A 22,097-nucleotide genomic window follows, 5' to 3' on the forward strand; every position below is an offset into this window, starting at 1 on the left:
CATGTAGGATCAATATTTGAATATTTAAACAAATATTTGCTTTAGCTGAAGATGTTTAACCAAATACCTAAAATACCTGGAGGAGCAGGTATTCACAAATAAATATGAAGTACAACTATTATTTGCCCAGGTCTGAAGATGAAGGACTTACAGAAACACATGCACATATCCCTCCCCCCTCAATAGGATGTTGGGGCACCAGCAGTTTCTAGCACTCCAGTATTGAGCCTACCAATATCTAGGATTCTTGAGGAGGAATATCACACAAATGGAAACAATCACCCCTTATGTATACAATTGTATTTACACACACACACACACAAACATACACACACACAAACACATGTGTACTCTTAGACACACACACACACACACAGTGAACATCGCAGTACAACAGGGCTGATGTGTGTCACTTGGCCACATAGACGCTAAGCAAAAATACGTACATATAAGCAGATGTTTTAATTCATTTTTTGTAAGTCCATACAAAAGTTTCACATCAGAGAAGACCAGCTTTCCTTACACTGTTCATAATATAGTTTGTCCAAAACCAGCCAGTTACTCTGGCCCATTTAATCACCAGCAGTTATCAAAGAGGCGTTAACCGGAAACAAACGTCAATAAACACACGCCTCTTATCAGACACGATAAAGGTGCGAAGCCAACAGTGAGCCAGCCACTTCCCGTAAACACACTCTCTCCCTTCAGTGAAAAAGAGTGAAGCCAAAAGGGTGAATAATTATATATGTATTAGAAAAAAAAATCTTTTCATTCCATCAACCGAATTACAAAAAAAAAAAGGCTACAAAAATGTTGTGGCCAAAGACCAGCTCATGGCCTTTCAGTGCAAATTGTTAACATTTCCTCTTCTCAGAAGCTGATCCAGGCTACTGCAGTAGCCAGTAGCATAGCAGTGAGCAGCCCAGCAGCCCAGCTGTAGGGGTTAGCCAGACCCGAGCTGACCTAGGAGGGAGAGAGACAAGAATCAAATCAAATCAATTATATTTGTAAAGCGCTTTTTTACAGAGAACAGCCACAAAGACACTTTACAGAGTAACTGAAGGAAAATTGGGCAGAAACCAGGCTTGAAGATTCTGATTTCGTCTTGTACAAAATAATGCTTTTTCAAGCCTGATTATTTGTTAAAACAAATGTGACTGTGAGCTTGTGTGTGTGTGTGTGTGTGTGAGTTTTTGTGTGAGAATTTTATTTTTTTTTACCCAGGATCCCCGGCACTCTGATCTGACCAACTGCCTGCAGAGGAGAGAGGTCAGCCAGACCCACATCTCCCCTGGCCTGCTCCATTGCATCTCCTGATGACCCAACAATTGCCTGAAATATAGTCACATCACACCAGCTATATTCTCTTTCTTTATTTTGAGTTTGTAAAGACATCGCTGCCATCGCTGTTTTTGCTCCTGCATCTTTCGAGTTTGATGTTTAGTTAAGCTCTCTACTTGTGTCTTGTGTCGTGAATTAATTGAATATCTGATTGATTTAATAATTTATTGATTCTATCTCCTGTTTACAGTAAGTGCAAAGGTACTCTTACTGCAAGAGGAAACTGAATTAATGAGATTTACAAGAACAGAACTCAAGCAGTCTGTAATGCATACACATTGGATGCCACCAACTCAGCTGTGTACCTTCAGGTGAATTAACTCCAGGGGAAAGGAAGAGTCCAATAAACCGATGCTAAGTTTTTTTTGTGAATGGCAGGACTGGCTGCGTGAGTGTGTGTGCATGTGTGTGCATGCGTGTGTGTGTGTGTGTGTGTGTACATGTGTGTCCGTGCGCTGCAGTGGTCATGGGCATTCTGTTTGAGTCTCCACCTGTACATGCGGTTCCTGGCCTGGCGGTGGGCGTGGGCAGCTCTGAGAACAGGGAGGAGCCAAGGGTTTGGCGGGGCATCAAGGTAATGCCGGTTCAGTTCATCTCCAATCTCTGCCAGTTGCCGTCCAATCTTCTGCGCAACTCTTGAGTATATGCACCCCATAAATACAGCAAAAAAACAAACAAAAAAAAAACAGCATATTATGTCACTGTTCTCAGTGTGGCATAGGAGACTATAGGGGGCAGCAGTCAGGCATAATACATGGCAGATTACAAAAAAACAGATAGACACAACCTGAACATACCAGTAGTAAAAGTACGTCTTGTATCACGTTTAGCTATAAATCACCACGTCTAAATTCTATGTAATGGATTCAGTTGGTCAAAATAATGAAGAAGAACAGTCTCAGACAGGCTCAAATGTTACTGAGAGCTGGTACCTCAGCTCAGTGTCTTCAGGTGTTCCAGGGCCAGCCTGGGGGAGGACGGTCCGCATGGAGTCTCCTGTTTGGTACATTGTCCTTGGTAATGGATGAACGACACCCAAAAATCTGAGAAGACAGAGTGAGGCACAACCAAAAATCATATATCACTCATCAAAATATCAGCTATTTACTGTAGTATTACGTTCTCACTCTCATTTTATCATATGAGTCTGATGGAATCATATATTGAAAAATATTTTTTTACTTCAGTTTGTCACACCAGCATTTTATTTATTTATTTATTTATTGGGTTCTCTCAATTCATTTTTTTAGGTTGATTTCAATGAACCAAAAAACTTTCAGCTGAGAAAACCTGAAAATATAGGTGTAACAAATTGAAGTAAAATTTTAGGTTTATCCAACGAAGCGTGCTTTGCAGTGCTTGTCCGTTTTTCATTTTGTTCTGAAAACAGTACACAAGACCTGTACATCTGTAACTGGAAATTCAAGTTCAAACATGAGGTCATTGCAAATTTATGGAAATCACACAGCTGGCTAATGCTAATACAGGCTCCCTATAGTAACTATATGATATATCATCTCCTGCATCTTTCCTCAAGGGACATTTGCCATGGCATTTTGCTTAGTCCCTGACCATGAATATTGAATACTGAATGCTAAATATGTTTCAAAGGCACCAAACTGACACTTTCAGCTTCGGTGGAAGAGGAACTGAACTTTCAGAGTTTTGTGGAGCTGACCATCTGGTTAGTCTTTGTAATCTGCGGTGCTGATCTCATCCTCAACCTGAAACGCTGGGTTCATCTGTGAGGGTGAGGTCACATGCCAACAGGCCTTGGGCCTGAAGAGTGCGCATGCGGACCTGGCACGCCGTCTGGAATCGGAGACGGTTTGTATGCAAATGGGGCATTTTCATTACCCAAATGCACCAAGTGTCTCCCTTCATCAACACGGCTTCACGTGATCAGGTGCTTTCAGGCAAAGAGCCTGTGGAATTTGGGATCAGTTTTGGCCAGGGGGCAGTGGCAACTGGTAAATACAGCATAACTCACACACCGCTCTCCAGGTTACTTAAAAAAAAAAAAACTGTCACAAAACACATGTGCAGCACGCTATCAAATAGTGCAGCATTTGTCAACTCAATGCAATGTTTACTCAACACAACAAAGAATAGTAAACTTATTAATGGTAACTTTAAGATAATACTGTAGTAAATAAGCAAAGAAAATATTAGATAATAAGATAAAAAGTAGAATGGAGTGAAAAGAAGATGGCTTCTTTATACCAAAACCCTCAGCAAATGTTAAAGCAAATGGTTAATGGTTAATAATTCCTATATTACTCTGCAATATCTACAAAATAAATTGAACCATAACAAAATCTAATGTACAAACATATTTATCTCGTGCTCTTTACACCCTCGACAAATTGCAGATATTGGACTAACCAAAATAAAGTTATTACTGCACAATGGCTGCTTTACCAAAACGAAAATCGGGTGATGTCATCGTGTAAACAAAAGGTCATTTTCAAGATCATACTGTACGAAAGAAAAATATATTTTTTAATGTAACTTTAGTAATTCGTCAACAATAACAATTGCATGCTTCAATATATAATATTGCTCGTTCAAAACAAAAAGGTTTTGTTTTATGTATATGAATAATATATAGGGCAGTGGTTAGCCCAACGTCAACAAAGGACAGGTGTACCAGGAATTATACTAACTTACCCGTTTCGTTGACGAAGATTAAAGTGAACGCCGCCCTGCAACGGAAATAATTTTTAAAAAGAGTTTTACGTTGTCAATTTTAATTAATACAGTAAATATATGCATGTATTTGAGGATTTACAGTACTTACAGCAGCGTCCTTTAATCTTATTGTTTTCAGGTAACTGCCACAGCACGATATGTTATCGACCACGCCTATGAGTACTCCTTTCAGGAAGCAGGTCTGGCGTTCGCAGAACTTCCAATCCACTAGAGGGCAGCTTTTACAAGGTAATAATTAACTGCTTTCATCTAAAATATATTTTTAAAAAACAGGTACAACACAAATTAAAAATAGATTTGTAATGCATTACAAAGGGAGTATGATAACCCTCAAATATTTAATTTAATGGAGTATTAAAAGATTATGATCCACCTGTGTGATGGACCCAAGCTGCCATTATAAACCATATTCGTATTGTTTACCTGTGTTTTCTTTTTGTGAGTGAATGGTAGTTGAGCCCTTGTTACGGTTTAACACAAGACTGTGGGCAAAAACAGAACCAAACACCATGAGAAATTGCATCTTTATTTTCTGTTGATGATCCAACACCCACTCCTTGTGTGACACACACAACCACAATGTATATGTATACAATGTGTAATAATAATAATTATTATTATTACTGTTGTTATTGTTGTTGTTGTTGTTATTATTATTATTATTAGAATAATACGAACGCAACCCTGAATATCTGAATATCTGTATAGATTCTCATAGACTCATCTCTCTCTCTCTCCTCATTCTTTATCTGTAGCTGTTCTGAAAACTGCCATGGGTAATAAGGTGTATTCTATGAGTACAACTGTGTGTGATCACAAGACAGGGAAGTGGAAATAGCCTGAAAAATAGGAAATGAGGAATTTCAATTTAAATGATGAAAAGGGTTTAGACCAAAATAAACTCATATGAAAGGTACAAAAATTAAACAGAATAATTGGTAGTTTTGTGATGTAGCCTACTCATATCACAACCCCTGGCATGCATAGGCTACATCTAGGCTAATTGATAAGGTCAATGGTCAGTTTTGGAGATGCACAATCGCGTTGTCCGAAAAGCAAAGCCATTTTTCTTTGCAAATTCCTCAGTGGACAACGAAGGATGTTTGCTGTCGATCAGTTACCAGAGGGTTTAAAAAATTCCATGAAATAAAAAGAAGGAAATTCCATGGCCATAGTGTCATTGGTGTGGTCAAATTGTTATTGCTGGTCCAACTGATAAAAAGTTTGCTTATAACTTCTGAAAGAGTTTGGATATGACGTCAGAGAGTCGCGCCGCTCCTGTTCGTTTTTCGTGAGCGAGAGGCGGTTGTGAAAGAACAAACCAAAGACTTCACTGGACTTCATGAGTTTCATCACATATTGGCCAGAGACTTTACAGCCTTAAGGTAAGATTTATAATAGTTGCTTTTTCTTAAGTGATTATAATTCTCTAACATTCATAAAGACGCTGGGGGGAAAGCCAGCGCAATTGCTAGCTAGTCTAACGTTAACTTTGCAATTTCATGTTAGCAAGTTAGCTACAGCAGCTAGTTCAAATGTTATTAAGCCGTTATTAGCTTTTAGCAAGTTTAACCAGACTAAGCCGTTGATTAAACCAGGTGTGGCTGGACTAGTAGTTGCGGAATTTTGTAATCACCTTAATTTAGACCAGCTGGTGTTAGCCAGCCAGACTAATGATCTTCACCTTGGATATTGTAGACTGACGAAGTTAACGGTAGCTATGCGAATTAGCTAGCTAGATAGCCTGCTGAACCGATGTTGCTACATACGCTGTTGGTAAGTAAACGTTCAAAGACAAACGTTATGTGGTATGGTTATTTTTGTTCGTGTGTGTGCTTGTGTGTCATAACGGTTAGCGTAAGATAGTCATGTAAAGTTTCGTTGCTTTGGATTCCTAAGGAATGTTTGCTAAGTTAACACTGTCCCGTTATAGGACTTGTTGGTAATTAGTGATTTTTTTGTCGAAAGTAAAGTGAATTTTGCTAATGGATAACTTAAAGTAAGTTAAAAATTTGCCATAAATGATTGCTGTGAAATTTATTTACCATTATATTTAGGTAACGTAGCTAAGTCCATAAGTTAGCAAAATATTGCAGTGTAATTTAAAGGTTAGTCTTGTGTCCGTATTAGTTATATATCAATTATATAGCTAGATGGCTTTTGTAGCCACATTACAGTAAATATCAGTGGCTTGTTAACTTGATTTGATAGGAAGCCAGCTAAAGCTACTGTCTTGACTTTTACCTTGTTGAAGGGCGGGGCAATATCTTCATGCTCTTTTCTGCGTGTATGGCTTGCTATCTTTCTGATTCTTACTGTGTTCAGGTCTGAATAATTCTCAGGGCTATACTCGATTTTCATAACAGGTTATGCTTAACTTATGTTTTCCAACGTAGCTGTCAGGCTCCAAGTGCAACCCATGACACAATGGTAACTTCTGTTGGAAATTCGTGTTGTCTAGAAAAATATGGTTATTTTCGAATGGGAACTCTGAACTGTAACTGAACCTGGCGAGATGTACATAAGACCTAGATGTGTTTAATTAGCTAGAATTAGCCGAGTGGTGCAACTGCACCATTTAAAGCACAGCTGTGCAGCGTGAAAGGTCGCAGCCTGGTTTACGGGTCATTCGACCACTTTTGTCATACTGTGTTGCGTGTTCGCTTTGTTCACACGAATCAATCGGTAAGAAACGTCTGGTCTGATCCATTGAACAATGACTAGAATGTGAATACCCGTCGTAGTGCTGTAGCATGTTTGAGCTCCCAGAAAACAAGAGCTACAAACTGTTGTGTTTCTTTTGGCGAAGATAATTATTTTGACAATGCTTGAACAACTCAAAAACTTTTGCAAAATTATGCAGTTTATTGTAATACTCATTTTATCATAGTTATTCGTAGCCATGAACACATTAAGTCCAGTTCACACAGTAAACATTACTCTGACCTAACCTATGTCAATCTAGGAGGCATGACAAGTTATAACATCAAGATAATGATACAAAGTACAATAAGTGCTGGATGGAGATGCATGTAACATGAAAGTGGCACAGGAGGTACATGTGTTGCATGAAAGAGGGGGGTTTAAGTGATAAAAAATTGGGAGTGCCCTGCAAAGTGGTGATAGTTAGTCCAGGTATAGTCTGAAGAGATGAGTCTTCAGAACATGGCAGAAGATGGGCAATGAGGGAGTGGTTCGTAGAGGAACAGGGAGTTTGTTCCACCATTTGGAAGCTCTGTGGTTGGGACGAGTGAGAACCATTCACCCAGATGGCAGGGGTTGCAAGTCTCCCTGCTGCCGCAAAGCAGAAGCTGTTTATGTTTATGACATAAACGTATCAGTTACCGGGAATGGAAAAAGCAGAAGTGAATTTGAGCTGCATCTCTGTGTATCCCTGTGCGTTGAATGTACATTATATGCATAGTGAAAGTATTGGTTCGTAACCAAGGTTCCTGCTTTTGTCGGTTAATTGGTTGATATGAAAGTCCCAGTCTCTTTCATGTGACAGGAAGCGTATTGGAGAAGTTAGGTTACATACAGTATGTGACAATCATGACTCCTCCCTCACCTTGAAATATAGGCTAGTATTTTCTGTCATTATTCTGAAGTTTCTGCAGTCACAAGATAACAATGATGCCGTTTTAACGCTATTTTAAGGCCAAGCCCTGGCCAGCTGGGAGTTAAAAGGCCAGCGGTGACCTCAGTGTCTAAGGCTGAGTTAACCACACAGCTGTTGTTGATGGACTTAAAGTACCAGTGGGGATTATGACCTATTATTACTATGGCAACTGTGTTTTCCCCATATGCACCACTTCCTTTAGCGTGACACAGCATTACATGCCACCACAGAATCTTTAGATTGACTAGATCCTCAACTGTAGCCCTGTAATATTGAGAGTTTCATGTCCCAACTGTTGCAACCAATCCCAGTTTTGTGTAATTTAGTAATGTTTATAAAAGGGGAAAGGACATTACAATGCTGACATGTTCTTTACTATAGTACCCAGACCTCCTGTTACCAACCTGGACCTTTTGTTGTTCAGAAGCAGAGGTGACGGAAGGAATGTTGGAGCTTTGTCTGGTGAGTCTTTAGCAGTGGTTCCCAAACCTCTCCTCGGGTACCACCAGCCGGATCCAGGTATTCGATGTGCTCCACCTCAAGCACACCTGATACAATAATAAGCCCTTGATTAGTTGCATCAGGTGTGCTTGAGATGGAACACATCAAATACCTGGATCTGGCTGGGGGTAGCCGAGGTGAGGATTGGGAGCCAAGTGTCCATGGATTCTATGGTGTGATCTCCTAAGTACATAGGTCAAAGTTTATAGGTCACTGCCCCTGGACAATGCATATGCTATACTATAGTACCGTAGAATATATAGGCTATACAGTAGATAATTTTACTGGATCCTGTACAAGCCTTAATTTTCTGCGAATCAAATGCTAATTAAACAGAAAGGTAATGGAAATCAATAAAACTTGCAGACCACAGGTCCAGAGAGCTGGCGAGTGAATGGTTTCTATTTTTTGATGAGAAAATGGCCTTTTTTGTTATCTGCATGTTATGTAAGTGTACTTTTATGTTTGCATGTCTTTCCACTGCAGCCTGAAAGGTGTGGAGAGTTAAAGCTCTCATGTGTGCCCAGGTGCATATCTCATACAGGTGTTATATCTTCTGCTCTGAAACCAAACTCCACATAACCACATATGTTTCTGTTCCCCCACTGTTGGTATGGTTTAACTGCACAGTGGTAGAGGTACTTCCGTTCTAGTTATAGAATAGTAAAGAGATAGGTGCTAGTTGTGCTTTGGTGTAGCTGTTGAATGGCTGGGAGTATACTCGATAAGGAGGAGAACTGGGCTGTAATCGAACCACAGCTAAAAGTGGTGCAGCATACAGATGCATGTGTAAGCTACTCTCTGTGGCTTTAAACTGTTCGTTTAGTGATTTTCCATGCCAGTGGGGGAGGGAGGGGGCATATTCTGCCAATGCAGCCACCCACGTGATATTTTAGACCACCTGCAAACAATCTCCGCATTTACGTTAGTTTGAGGGCACGTCGGTTTCTTCGGCCGGCAGGTGTGTGCGCAGAGTTTCGTTTTCTCCACAGTCATTTTACGTCATTTGGAAGTTTGTTTCCACCGCAAGGGTACTCCCAGCTTAACTGTACAGTGGTAAAACCATGCAGCGGAGTTTGTGAAGTCAGTGGGACTGGAAAGCGTTGCTTCCAGGTCGGTCCAGGAGAAACATTCCACAGTGCTCCCTTTGACTGGATGCATCCCTGTCTGTGTCATTAAGGCAACCTGCTGTGTGGAGTCAGAAGGAGGATCACGGCAGGGTGTAGGAGAGGGAGGGACCCTGGCAGGGGTGTTCGAGAAGCTGTTGGGTATTTTAGTTGGTAGGGTATTTTGATTATTGCTGTCTCAGCTCTCTCCTCTGTCAGTACCAGCAGCGTGCACGTGTCTCACTAGCGGTTTGGCAGTTTCACCGCTGGCGATTCATACGTGCACACGCACGCGCACACGTGCACAGCGCACACAGACACATTGCTTCCAGTCTTCAGTTGGACAGACAGGAGAAACTCCCGCCAGTTATGTGTGTATCACTGAGAACAGGGCTACCACATCCAGTACTTTCACTGCAACATGTATCTCTGCAGTCTGTTCTCCTCATCCCATCCTATGTGCCTGAACTGCTGCCATGTGTGTACTGTGCAGTTACTGTGTGGACATATGAGAGGGGCGTATGTGCACCCAGTAAGGAAGAGTTAAGTCTCATGTTGTGGACTCGCGCAACCCAAGAAAGGCCTGCAGTCCGTGTGCTGTTATTTTAGGAGAGCCTGGATGTGGATGGATGGCAGGTTCACATTCTCACATGTATCTGAGCATGTGCGTGTGTGAGAGAATGTGACCTTTGCCTTGGGTGCCTCTCCCTGCATAACAGCCAACAGAGCACGTGATGTGGCCCTTGAGCTAGTATCAGTAAAGCAGAGAAATCTGTGCTCTCATAAATGAAGCAGATAGCCTAGTTATTGTAGTGTTGGTCCAGGTTAGACTGGTTTTCGTTGTTACCCTCTTAGCAGCGTTGCTGCCCTGGTTTCCCTGTTAACATCGTTACTCTGGCTGGTCTGTTTTAAGGTTCAAGTTGCTATAAAGGACTTTTAGTTCAAAGGTAGCAAGGAAAAAAATCTGTTTAGTGTAGAAATCAAGTGAGTCTCCGAATCTCTCTCTGGCACAGCCAATCACAAGCCAGTCACAGTCGGTACTTGTTCAGCCAATCATACACCACCAACAGTCTGCACTGGCACCGCCTGGCTTGAACAGCAGAGCGTGAGGCCCATCCACACACTGGAGCAGTGTCTGTCTCAGCAGGATGAGCCACTCGGCAGCCCTGACAGTGACAGTACAGCTCTGTTGCAGATGGACGAATGGAAGCCCTTAAGACCAGGAAGAGGCTCCTTCCTGTCTGTCACATTTCATTCCTCCCTTCCTGTGTGAAAAGTGAATTGGGTCTCTTATGACTGCTTCGTTTAAAAGAAGCAGGGCCCGGTGAGGCCCAGAGTATCGACCCTGCCGGCACTGCACTGTGTTGCTCTGTGTTGTTCTTTGCTGATCTGTGCTGCTTTGTGCTGCTCTGTGCTGCTCTGTGCTGCTCTGTGCTGCGCTGTGTTGCTCTGTGCTGATCTGTGTTTCTCTGTGTTGCTCTGTGCTGCTCTTTGCTGATCTGTGCTGCTCTAGGGAGGAAGCTCAGAACATAGCTTTGACGTAGGAACATAGCTTTCACACTTGCCAGCATTTCCTCTGAAAACGTTTACTGCTTACCCATGTACTGTAGAATGAAAGTGCATTATAGAAATCTGTTTCAATGGCATATGGTAGGGTATTCTGCATTTTCTTATTGATATTTCACCAAGTTATGCACTGCAAAATAGTTTGGTGGTTCCCTACTCATGCCATAGTCGAACAGAACTGTTTTTGTCCAATTTGATAATTTCTTAAAACGTGAAACTAAACTGTAGTTGTATATTATCATTGTTAGCATTTATTGGATGAACATTTTTGTCAGCATTGAATTACAGAATTAAATATGGTGATTACAAATAATAAGAATAATAATAACAGGCCTATATGTAGGCTAATACTGCTAAATAGGAGTTCTGTACGTTTTTTCATTTGTTAGTGTTTCCTTAAGACAGGGCAAACGGAACAAAAGCTAAATTATTTAAAGGTTAAAATTCAACATTGTTTTGAACAAATTTAAATCCTTAGCCTTGGAAGCATCTGGTGGCTTCATATGGTAGTTTTTTTCTCTTGCTATTCTCTCTACTACCACACTTTTCAAAGGTGAACTCAGGTGTGCTGCAATAGTCTAATTATAGATTACCGAAGCTTGGGTAATGGCCACTGTTAGGCACCGCCCTAGGGAGGGAATTACTCAAACATACAGTGGTCAACACTCACTGGTTTCCAAGGTAACAGAGTGAGCCACGAAAAAAGTGATGCAATTCCGTCTCATTTCTGTGTGAGGGGTACATGTTGCTGGGGTCGACCTGGCAACCCTGTGACTCACCGCTCATGTATTTCTGTAGGTCTTTTTAGGAATGTAAAGTGGATCTGCAGTGGATACTAAATCTAGCGCTGTAATGCTGCAGGAACTCTCCCATGGACTCTCAGGAAATCGACCGGTTTCCCGTACCGTAACATGACTCTAGTCCTGCTGTAAAAATGGTGTGAAATTCCTGCGCCATTGATGTAATGTTTCCATAAAATTGTTGTTACATGTATGGCAGCGGACTAATACAATAAGGCGTGTGTGTGTGCGCGTGAATTAGCAGAATAGCAGGATAGCGACATGCTAACATTCCGGTGAATAAGAAGAGAGCATTCAGGTCCTGCGTGGTGTGCGACACACAGTACTGCTTTAGAGAAAGGTTGTGAGAACGTCGTTGTGCGTTCACAGAGGAATCTCTCACTCGCGTATGTGGAGAAATAACTCTGCTGTTGCTACGGTGACCGTTGTGAGAACACATTTTTCCTGTGGAACGACGTGTCCGTGAGAAAAGTTTTGTTTTTCCCCAGAGTGGCTGAGTGAGCTCGGAGCTCGCGGCTAAGAGAGACTCATGCTTTCCCTCCAGCTTAACTCTGTCCCAGAACTCAGAGAACACTCACTGTCAATTAAATCACACCTACAATGGAGACTGGTCTGCGGGTGATATTAAATCAGCTCACAGCTAACACGAGTAGCAGCTAACACACGAGCAGAGACATGCTCTGCACAAGTGCAGCTCACAGTCAAGCACACACACACACGCACACTCTCACACATGTACACAAGTGCACGCACGCGCACACACACACGCACAATAAGCATTCTACGCAGTAAGCTTATACAAAATAATAAGCATTAAGGATGTAATAAGCATTTCTGTGTGTGTGTGTGTACTGTATGTGATCGTGTCAGTGTAGTGACACACAAGGGCAGTCCATAGAGAGCAGCAGGGCGGTGGGTGAGGCTCTACTGAATGTGGCTGTTGTTGTGAGGTCATGGTGAGGTCACGCTCCACACACTGACCCTACTGTGCGCTGTGGCCATAGTAGGAGACTGACCATCGGGGGCCAGGAAATAAACCCCCTCCATCCAGACAGCCTGACCTCTGACCCCTGGAAACTAACAGCACCTGTGCCGTCAGCGCTGTGCCAGCCAAGACAAGCACTCCACCCTGTTTGTGAAGAGTGACCATAGAGGGGGAGAGGGAGAAAGAGCGATGGAGACATGGAGAGCTCTCGTAGTGAGGGCCCCACACAGCAGCGATGGGAGCTTCTGATTAGCACAATTGCAGCTTCACAGAACCATTTGGTACACTTGATACTTCAGTGTGATGAGGGATCATTTGCCCTCTCTCCTAAATATATGAGCACATTGTTTTTTTGCTTACGGTTATATGCGCACATTTATGTTCATGTTCCACAATGTATTTTTTTCCCCAGCGCTTTACAATGTTAACTATTTTGGCAACTCTTCTTAGGTATGTCCTGCTATTAAAGTGTAATTTAATTGTGTTGAATTGAGAGAGGAAAGGGGGGAGGGTGAGGGGAGTTAATTTGGGAAAGAGCTTTTCCTTTCAGTGCTCTTACACTGGGGGTGGGGCGTCATCAGGGGCACCTGCTGCTCCTGTCATTATCTAGGGCTCCGCCCACCTGCAGGCCACTGCATTCCTGTCTTTCATTTTTTGGACATGGTAATATGGGTATGAGGATAGCGCTGTTATGGTGTTGTAATGTATTTTGATAACATTGCTTGTGTGTTGTAATGAAGTTGTGATAATATTGTTGTGGTGTTGTAATGCATTTTGATAACATTGCTAGTGTGTTGTACTGAAGTTGTGATAACGTTAGGGTAATTCTGGTATGAGGACATTGTAGGGCAGGAATGCTCTGATCTGGCCCTCGAGGCCACTGCTACTGCTGGATTTCTTTGCCTGATAGTTAATTGATTGTTTAATCCCACTGATTGGCCAGAGATTTAACTCACCGGGTTTAAGTCAGTCCATGATGAGAGGGGAGGACTGAACCAGCAGTGCTGCTGGCCTCCAGGATCACATTCGAGTGCCCCTGGATGAGAGAATGTTCTGGATTTCTGTCAGGAACAAGAAGCACAGCCCCTTTCTCCTCTCTCACCTCTTTCCTCCTCCTTTCCTCCCTCTGTCTCTCTTCTTCGCCCACGCTTTGTCTCCCCTGTTCTCTTCCCCTCACTGTACCTTTCACTCTCTCCTTCTCTTCCTTTTATTCGTTCTCGTTTTTTCTTTGACGCTTATGTGTGTCTAAAAAAAGACATAGGACTGCGTAAACCCTCCCCCGCAATATACAGACAGCGCTCCTCTCTCTTCAACCCCCTTCCCCTTATTTCTCTTGGTGAAAGTCACGGTTTGGCGAGTGCTGTAAATCGCAGTGTTGACAGTGTGTCCACAGGGCTTCATCACAGCAATCAGGTCTGTGATTAGGCAGGCAGATAAGCCGTTTTAATCAGCCAGTCCTGGGCTCATTCTCTCAGAAGAATGGCAGGAATTTTCATCACTTCCCATGGAAAGAATGACCCTCTCTAGGCGTTACTGCTGAGCATGGCCAGCAGGGGGCGCTCCACACAGCCCTGCTGGCGTGACTTCAGAGCACGGGCAGCAAAGAAGAAGCAGGCCGGGGAAAGGCTGGCCTAGGAGCCGGTCGTTAGGGGTGGAGAGTGATCTACAGGACGTAGGGGGCTCTGAACAGCAGGTGCTCTCGTAGTGTGGAGAGAGAGACAATGTGTGTGTGGAGAGAGTAGAAGAGGAGGGAGGAGCGGTGTAGTTGGGGATCTGGGCTTGTGAGTCCAAGGTTAACACGTGGGGCCACCTGTGCAGACCACAGGAACCATGGACCATTTTTAGTCTGGCATCGGACTCTGCTTAGTCTCAGCTGTCTGTGTTGACTCATGCTGGGTTTTCCGGATCTTTCCGTTTAGCCTCCTTCTGATGCAGGTGTGGGGAATTACTGGGGGCTTTTACCTCACAAGGAAAGAGTGTGAAATCAGTAATGTACATTTCTGTTCCATTAAAAACTTGTTCCCCAGGCTGCGAGGTAAACTTCTAGCGGTGACAGTGAGGAGGCTGAGAGCAGGAATCTGAGCTGTTTCCCTGCACTGTTGCTGGTGTTGCTAGGGGTTTCATAGAGATAGAAGGGGAACATTGGAGGTGGGGGAGGGTGGGGGGAGTTCTGTGTAAAAATAGACTGGAATAAGCAGACTGTGTTTCGGTCGAGGCGGGTTTATGAGTAGCTGTCAGCTGTTTGTTCTTTTACTGGGTGCATGTCTTTATGGGGATTACATTGTTGCGTGTGAATGCTGTAACACTTGTGTGCACGTACATCAAATCCCAGTGCAGTGTCTCCTGCTGTGTTCCAGCTCCAGATCCTGGGTTTATACACAAGCAGCCATGTCTGGCTCCTATGACTCCATGATCAATGTCTCCAGTGACAGCTTCTGGGAGGTAATATTACATTTATATAACACCGGTGCTGACCTCTGTACTGTAACACTAATACTGACTGCTGTACTGTAACATTAATACTGACCTCTAACACCTTGCGGTGTCTTTCCAGAATAACCAGCAGTCTGAGGTTCTGACTGCTAGCTAGCGATGGTTCTAAACTGAGTACCTCAACGGTTACTGAGAGTTCAGTCCTTTCACCTAAAGTTCCTCTTCCTCTTCTCGTCAGGTGGGGAACTACAAGCGCGCGGTCAAGCGGGTGGACGACGGGAACCGCCTGTGTAACGACCTGATGAGCTGCATCCACGAGCGCGCGCGCATCGAGAAGTCCTACGCCCAGCAGCTGACCGAGTGGGCCAAGCGCTGGAGGCAGCTCATAGAGAAAGGTACGGCCCCGCCCCGCCCCGGCCTGCGTCAGCCTCTCAGGACCTCGGAACTCGGCTTCCATGGAGATCTGGTAACCCAGTTTTCCAGCTGGACCTCAGTGTGTGATCCTTGAGTTTAACTCTGTGAGACTCCAAAACTTTGGTTCTGATCCATTTCTGACATGTTTCTGAGTCCTGCTGAACTGGAGCAGGAACCGGGATGCCGGAACCGGGATCCGTGACACTCAGGTCTGACCCGGGTCTGTCCTGGTTCTGTCCCGCAGGCCCTCAGTACGGGACCCTGGAGCAGGCCTGGATCGCTGTGATGACGGAGGCGGAGAAGGTGAGCGAGCTGCACATGGAGGTGAAGGGAGCGCTGATGGGGGAGGACTTCGAGAAGGTGAAGAACTGGCAGAAGGAGGCCTACCACAAGCAGATGATCGGGGGCTTCAAGGAGACCAAGGAGGCGGAGGACAGCTTCCGCAAGGCACAGAAACCTTGGGCCAAGAAACTCAAAGAGGTAGGGCCACACTTCAGTCTCAGCCTCTTAGGTTCCCTTCGCAGGTATGCAGACACAAACTGCCCCATAACTGTAATGCTGGGCTGCCAAACCCTGTTCCTGGAGATCTTCTATCCTGTAGGTTTTCACTCCAACCCTAACAAAGCACATCTCATTCTACAGCTGGAGATCTCACTGAGCTGCTGATTAGTAGTCTGATGTGCCAAATCAGGGCTGAAATGAAAACCTACAGGACGGTAGATCTACAGGAACAGGGTTGGGCAGCCCTGCTGTAATGGGTGGGTACACAGAGTACTCTCGGCCTCTCTTTCTGGGAGCTTGGAATGAGCGGCTTAGAGTTTTGGAGCTATCTCACAGGCTGCAGTGTCAGCAGAAAAGTGGCCTTGTATGTCAGTTTAACACAGACCCTAAGGTCTAGCATTTTTATTAAATCAGCCGAGGTGCAGGGAGGAACCACTGTTATGGGTCTTGTTTCAGATGGAGACGATGAAGAAGGCGTACCACTCGGCCTGCAAGGAGGAGAAGCTGGCCATCAGCAGAGAGAACAGCAGCAAGCTGGACAACAACCCAGAAGCACAGAAGAAACTGCAGGACAAAGTGGAGAAGTGCCAACAGGAAATGAAAAAGGTGTGTTTGTGTGTGTTTAAGTATACTATGTGTGTGTATGTGTCTGTCCTTATGAGAATACCTATTTGTGTGTGTGTGTGTTTCAGACTAAGGAGCACTATGAGAAGTCCCTGGAGGAGCTGGATAAGTGCACTCCTCAGTACATGGAGAACATGGAGCAGGTGTTTGAACAGTGGCAGCAGTTTGAGGAGAAGAGAATCTGCTTCTTCAAAGAGCTTCTGATGGAGGTGAAGAGCCACGTGGACCTGTCTACCAACCACAAGTACGGGATGCCAGACACTTGCGCATTTTGGCTTTTATTTGCTTTTTTTAAAAATAAAAACTTTATTTTATTTTGTGTGTGTGATTGTCTCGTACACTCGCTTGTGCGCTCTCTCTGTGAAGAGGCTGGAAACTTTGAGGTCTTTGAGGTTAACTCACACGTCCCTGCCTGCAGATTCCAGACCATTTATCACACGCTGGAGGACACCATCAAAGCCGCGGATGCCGTGGACGACCTGAAGTGGTTCCGGTCCAACCACGGTCCTGGGATGCCCATGAACTGGCCTCAGTTTGAGGTACTGCACAGCACCGTTGTGAGAGGAATGGGGAGGGAGAGTGGAAAAATGAGGGGGGAGAGTATGTGGATGGACATGTTCACTCAGTGTGTCATTGTGAAGGACTGTGGAAGAAGGTCAAGCCTTGGTTAAAGAAACAGCCCACATCCTCCTCCTCATTGTCTATGTACAACTGCCTTTTGCGGTCCACCGTTTACACAGATGCTTCTAGAGCGGAAGTTTCCCAACTCCTGTCCTCTCCGCGCTAACCCGACCACTCTGCTTCTGTCCTTTCTGCAACCCGGTAGGATGCGGCGCTCTCCGGTCCTCGCTCCCATAAGAGAAGGTCCATCATAGTGAGTTGTGCATGGACGGTTCTTGGAGTGACACAAAGTTCTTATGCCACCTCCTGCCCCTCCCTGGCCCCGCCCCTTCTGCTGTATTCAAGGGAGAGTGGCTATATTTGGGCCAACGTTGGGTGTGCAGTTTTGGGCAGTTGCATTTGTGTTTGGTTGGTGTTGGGTTCATGTTGACCTGATGTTTTTGCCAGGTTTGCATTTGGTTAATGTTGGTTTAATGTTGACTTTGCGTTTGGCTGATGACGCTTTGTGTTGGTTTGGCATTGGAGTCTGTCGTGCTTTCACAATATCTTTGTGGTTTCTATTGAGATCTAATCTCCCTGACTGTAAAAGTGTTTTTCTGACGACTGAAAAATAAGTGCAGTGTTTCAGCATTATAAGCACAACTCGGGAATTGCTCTGCGATGAACTCTGAGTTATAGGCTGTGTGCTTTTGTGTGAGAGAGTGTGTGTGTGTGTGTGTGTGTGTTGGCAGATTCTAAAGCGCTCTGAATGCGTGTATGTGTGTAAGAAGATTCTAAGCGCTGTGTGTGTGTGTCCCAGGCCTGGTCTTTAGATCTGAACCGGTCCCTGACCAAGAGGGAGAAGAAGAAGCCAGGAGATGGGGTCACTCTAACAGGGATTAGTCAGGCTGAGGAGCCCACTACCAGCAGCAGGAGCAGGTAACGCCCACTCACCCTCACCTCCTGTCTCCCTGGAAACTGACCCCTCCCACCAAGAGCAGTAGCAGGTAACCCCCATTCACCTAGCATTCAGCTCCCCAGGAAACAGAGTCTGAAAGTCTAGGCCTGCATTATTCTAGTTTAATGAATTTTTGAATAATTTGAAATTCTGTGAATCTATAGTGTTGTGCTGTTTTAGGTACACTTTTAATCAACAGATGTTTGTAATGGGTTACCCAGGGTCATCCATGCAGAAGTTTCTTCACCCTGGTCTTATGGTTCATAAGCAGATCATTTTATTTTCACTTGAGATTTTTTTAATGGCAGATTTTGAAAGATGGCCCAGTCGGCCGGTCTCAGGCCTGTATGCCTTATGGGTATAAATTAATTGCAAAAATGTTTACCTAATAAGGCTGTCGGTTTGGGTTTTATGGTGGATTTTATTTTACGGTGCCCTCAAAATGGAGCTAGCATTCTATCATTGTAAACCGCAGTATCTCAGTGAGAGATGTGCCTCTAATCTAGTTAGCACTAGCCCCACACTAGTAACCTGTGTGGCTTGTACTGTGGAAGAATAATCATTGGCTCCCAGGTTAGTGTATTGGAAGACTCCACACACTATAGTTTGAGGGAGATGTCACAGTGCTCTCTGGCTCTTGGTTGGTGGAGATTCTTGGCATGCTGCAGTGTCTGTGGTGTCCTTGTCAGCTGATTGGTGGAGATGTTGGCATGGCACAGTGTCCTGTCTCCTGACTGGTCGGGGTGGTGGGTGTCATGTCATGGTGCTCTCTGTCTCCGTGTTGTCAGCCCTGCTGTGCCGCGCAGCACAGAGCAGGTGAGCTCAAACCCCTTTGAGGAAGAGGAAGAAGATGAGGAAGAGCTGCCCGTGGAAGCGCCTGAAGGCAGCCCTGTCAATGTCATTAAAGAGGAGATTGAAACCAAAACGTTGGTGACAGATTCCTCCCAGTACTCATCCCTTTTACTCCTTCTTCCTTCCCCTTCTCGATGTTTGCTCTTCCTCGCCACCCCTACATCCCGCGGTCTTTCTCTCTTCCCCTCCCTCTCATTTAAGGGGGTTGAATGCTCCTCCGTCGGGCTTGTCCTCTCCTGGCTGTTTGTCCTGGTGGCAGCTCTGTCCCTTGCATTCCTGTTCCTGTGGCAGCTTGGCCACGCCCACTGTAGTCTCCCCGGCCCAGTCATCTCCTCTGCACATGCTCAGTAGACACGTTTGTCCAGCTCCTGCAGTGTGGTTCTGTTAAAACAGTGTCATTTACAGCGTAAAGCTGGCGTGTAAACCAGCCCGGGCCAAAGCCTACAGACCAACGTCAGCCGTTTGGCCGAAACCGTATTTGCGGTAAATATTTACTTAAGAGAGAGCAGACTTTCGAGCAAATACAGTTTGTGTGTGTCATAGCCACCGTTTAACGGACTGCAGCACGTAGTCTGTGGTGCCTGTGGCAAACTGCAGCTTACGCGGGGTTGGCTGGACTGTAGATATGTTTGTCTGGGAATGCTGTTCCGGGTGTCTCTGCTGTAAGTGTAGGGGGGATCCTGCCGCCGGTGCTTGACTGCTGCCCTCTGCTGGCGTGACAGAGAGCGACGTGCATGTCTCCTGGTGGCTCTGGCCACAGACTTGGTGTTCAGTCAGACTCACACGATCTTTTCTCAAGGCACTGCGCTCCAGTGAAGGGATTGCATGGACGCCTTGACCCAGCAGCAACCCAGCAGCAGAGAAGGGGTGTAACCCACTAGCAGATAAGGGGGTATAACCCTTCAGCGGATAGCGGGTGTAACCTACCAGCAGATAGGGGGTGTAACCCAGCAGCAGATAGGATGAGTAACCCAACAGCAGATAGGGGGTGTAACCCAGCAGCAGATAGGTGGCTTAACCCAGCAGCAGATAGGGGGTGTAACCCTCTAGCAGATAAGGGGGTATAACCCTTCAGTGGATAGCGGGTGTAACCTACCAGCAGATAGGCGGTGTAACCCAGCAGCAGATAGGTGGCTTAACCCAGCAGCAGATAGGGGATGCAACCCAGCAGCAGATAGGTGGCTTAACCCAGCAGCAGATAGGGGGTGTAACCCAGCAGCAGATAGGGGGTGTAACCCAGCAGCAGATAGGGGGTGTAACCCAGCAGCAGATAGATGGCTTAACCCAGCAGCAGATAGGTGGCTTAACCCAGCAGCAGATAGGGGGTGTAACCCAGCGAGCTGGCGACAGCAGGGATAGGTTGTGAGGGGTGACTGGAACACGTGTTGCGGGCTCCATGTGCATTTTGTGCTGCTCCTGCCCTCTCCAACTGCCTCCTCCTGCCCCGCCTCCTGACCGGCATGCTGGCTGTCTGGTGTCTGACCTCCCTCTGACCAATGGCCAACCCACAGCGTGGTTCTGGGGTGTGTGATTGGCTGCTCTCTACCCCAACCACAGTGCCGGCAAAGAGGAGAAGACACAGGATTGGTCTGACGAGGAGACGGCAAACCCCTTCACTACTGTCGACAGTGAGAAGGGCAACCCTTTCGAGGACGAGCCCTCGTCCCCTGGCATCGCTGTGCCCGTCCGAGCCCTCTACGACTACGAGGGGCAGGAACAGGACGAGCTCAGCTTCAAAGCAGGTGCACACACACACACACACACACACACACACAGCAGGCATGCACGCTCACACACACAGACACGCACACGAACGCACAGACACACACACACACACCAGGGGGTTTCACACTGCTCTGTTCTCCCTTCCTCCTCTGCAGGAGAGGAGTTCACTAAGACGGGGGAGGAGGACGACCAGGGCTGGTGCCGGGGGAGGCTGCAGAACGGCCAGGTCGGCCTCTACCCCGCCAACTACGTGGAGGAAGTCCAGTAGCGCTCAGCGCGGCACCAGCTGCACTGGGACCCTAGAACGGGGGGGCGCTCACAGAAGAGACACTGCGTTTGTGTTCACTCATTTAAAAATTCTGTACATATGATTTTATAGCTATATTTTAAACACGATATCCTTTTGAATGTATGTGTCTCCAGGCTAAAATGGCGGCCTGGATGGCCTTGGGCTTGTGTTACACCCTGCTCGTGGGGAGATGGAAAATAAATTCTGCTCCATAATTTCAGCCTCCTGGCGCTGGACAGACGGACGGCAATGGACCATATTTTTGGTGACAGACAGATCGACAGTGCTAGACTGTAATTCTGTTGACGGATGGACGGACGGACAGACAGACAGACAGATGGACAGATGGGCAGGTAGACAGTGTTGGACTAATTCTGGTGACGGACACAGACAGACAGACCCAGAGGCCTGTGGGATCTTGCATAGGGAGTGGTGGGCCAGTTAGCAGTCCCCAATGGATGCATCTTTCTCAGCTAGTAACATTTTTAACCCAATTCTACAGACCAGACCAGTCACTGATGAGGAATGAGGAGGTGTCTGGAGGCACGTGGAGGGGCCAGACTCCAAGAACACTCTGAACTGGGGGCCCTTTGTGGTCTGGTGCTTTGCATATGAACACATAGTTAGACGATGTCAAATATGTGCTTGGATAGCGTGTACCTTAAACACGCTAGGCACATCCAACCCGAAGCCCTCGGCGTTGGATTTTTTGTTTTCCGAACAGCAGGGGAAGCGCTGGTGTAAACTGCCCCCCTGTCCTACGTGAGCCTTAGTGCGAGGGTCTGCTCACGCTAAACTGCCCCCCTGTCCTACGTGAGCCTCAGTGCGAGGGTCTGCTCACGCCAAACCCGTCCCGTTGGGGATACACCTCTGCTCTACGCGCCCGTTTTCCACCTGTTCTCCGGACACCTCCGCGCTCCCTTACTTTAGAGGTTTGCCTTAGTGGCCGTATTATTTTGATGGCATTAAAGTGCGCTTACGAGAGTGTTTCGGTTTGGAAAGGGTGTCTCACTCGAAGCTGCCATATTTATTCAGGCTGTAAATGGAACCCGGAACTCCCTTAACTTAGGA

At 45.8% G+C, this 22,097-nt stretch overlaps 1 protein-coding gene and 1 long non-coding RNA gene across 13 annotated transcripts; one reads left to right on the plus strand and one right to left on the minus strand.

Annotated features, from left to right (window-relative positions):
• Positions 1-443: 443 nt before the first annotated feature.
• Positions 444-4,232, minus strand: LOC118219047. Of its 3 annotated transcripts, XR_004763645.1 has the most exons (6): positions 4,142-4,232; positions 4,012-4,046; positions 2,274-2,384; positions 1,833-1,976; positions 1,221-1,332; positions 444-963 (listed from the first exon to the last, which is right to left on the minus strand). It is a non-coding gene; the product is annotated as an uncharacterized LOC118219047 (long non-coding RNA). The 3 variants fall into 3 exon arrangements; XR_004763646.1 differs by lacking the exon at positions 1,221-1,332; XR_004763644.1 differs by having other exon boundaries at positions 1,221-1,976.
• A 1,048-nt stretch (positions 4,233-5,280) lies between these two features.
• LOC118219091 (protein kinase C and casein kinase substrate in neurons protein 2-like) lies at positions 5,281-21,028 on the plus strand. Of its 10 annotated transcripts, XM_035401968.1 has the most exons (13): positions 5,308-5,438; positions 8,054-8,134; positions 14,988-15,072; positions 15,302-15,458; positions 15,722-15,957; positions 16,435-16,584; positions 16,671-16,846; positions 17,021-17,141; positions 17,429-17,476; positions 18,023-18,141; positions 18,949-19,107; positions 20,570-20,754; positions 20,893-21,028. In XM_035401968.1, the coding sequence occupies exons 3-13, from the start codon at positions 15,019-15,021 to the stop codon at positions 21,003-21,005; spliced, it is 1,518 nt and encodes a 505-aa protein (XP_035257859.1). In that variant the 5' UTR covers positions 5,308-5,438; positions 8,054-8,134; positions 14,988-15,018; the 3' UTR covers positions 21,006-21,028. The 10 variants fall into 10 exon arrangements, with proteins under 10 accessions (XP_035257857.1, XP_035257860.1, XP_035257859.1 ...); XM_035401966.1 differs by lacking the exon at positions 8,054-8,134 and having other exon boundaries at positions 5,281-5,438; XM_035401969.1 differs by lacking the exon at positions 8,054-8,134 and having other exon boundaries at positions 5,304-5,438; positions 14,968-15,072.
• The last annotated feature ends 1,069 nt before the right edge of the window (positions 21,029-22,097 follow it).

This window comes from Anguilla anguilla, chromosome 19 (genome assembly GCF_013347855.1).
Source record: "Anguilla anguilla isolate fAngAng1 chromosome 19, fAngAng1.pri, whole genome shotgun sequence".
NCBI classification, from domain to species: Eukaryota; Metazoa; Chordata; class Actinopteri; order Anguilliformes; family Anguillidae; genus Anguilla; species Anguilla anguilla.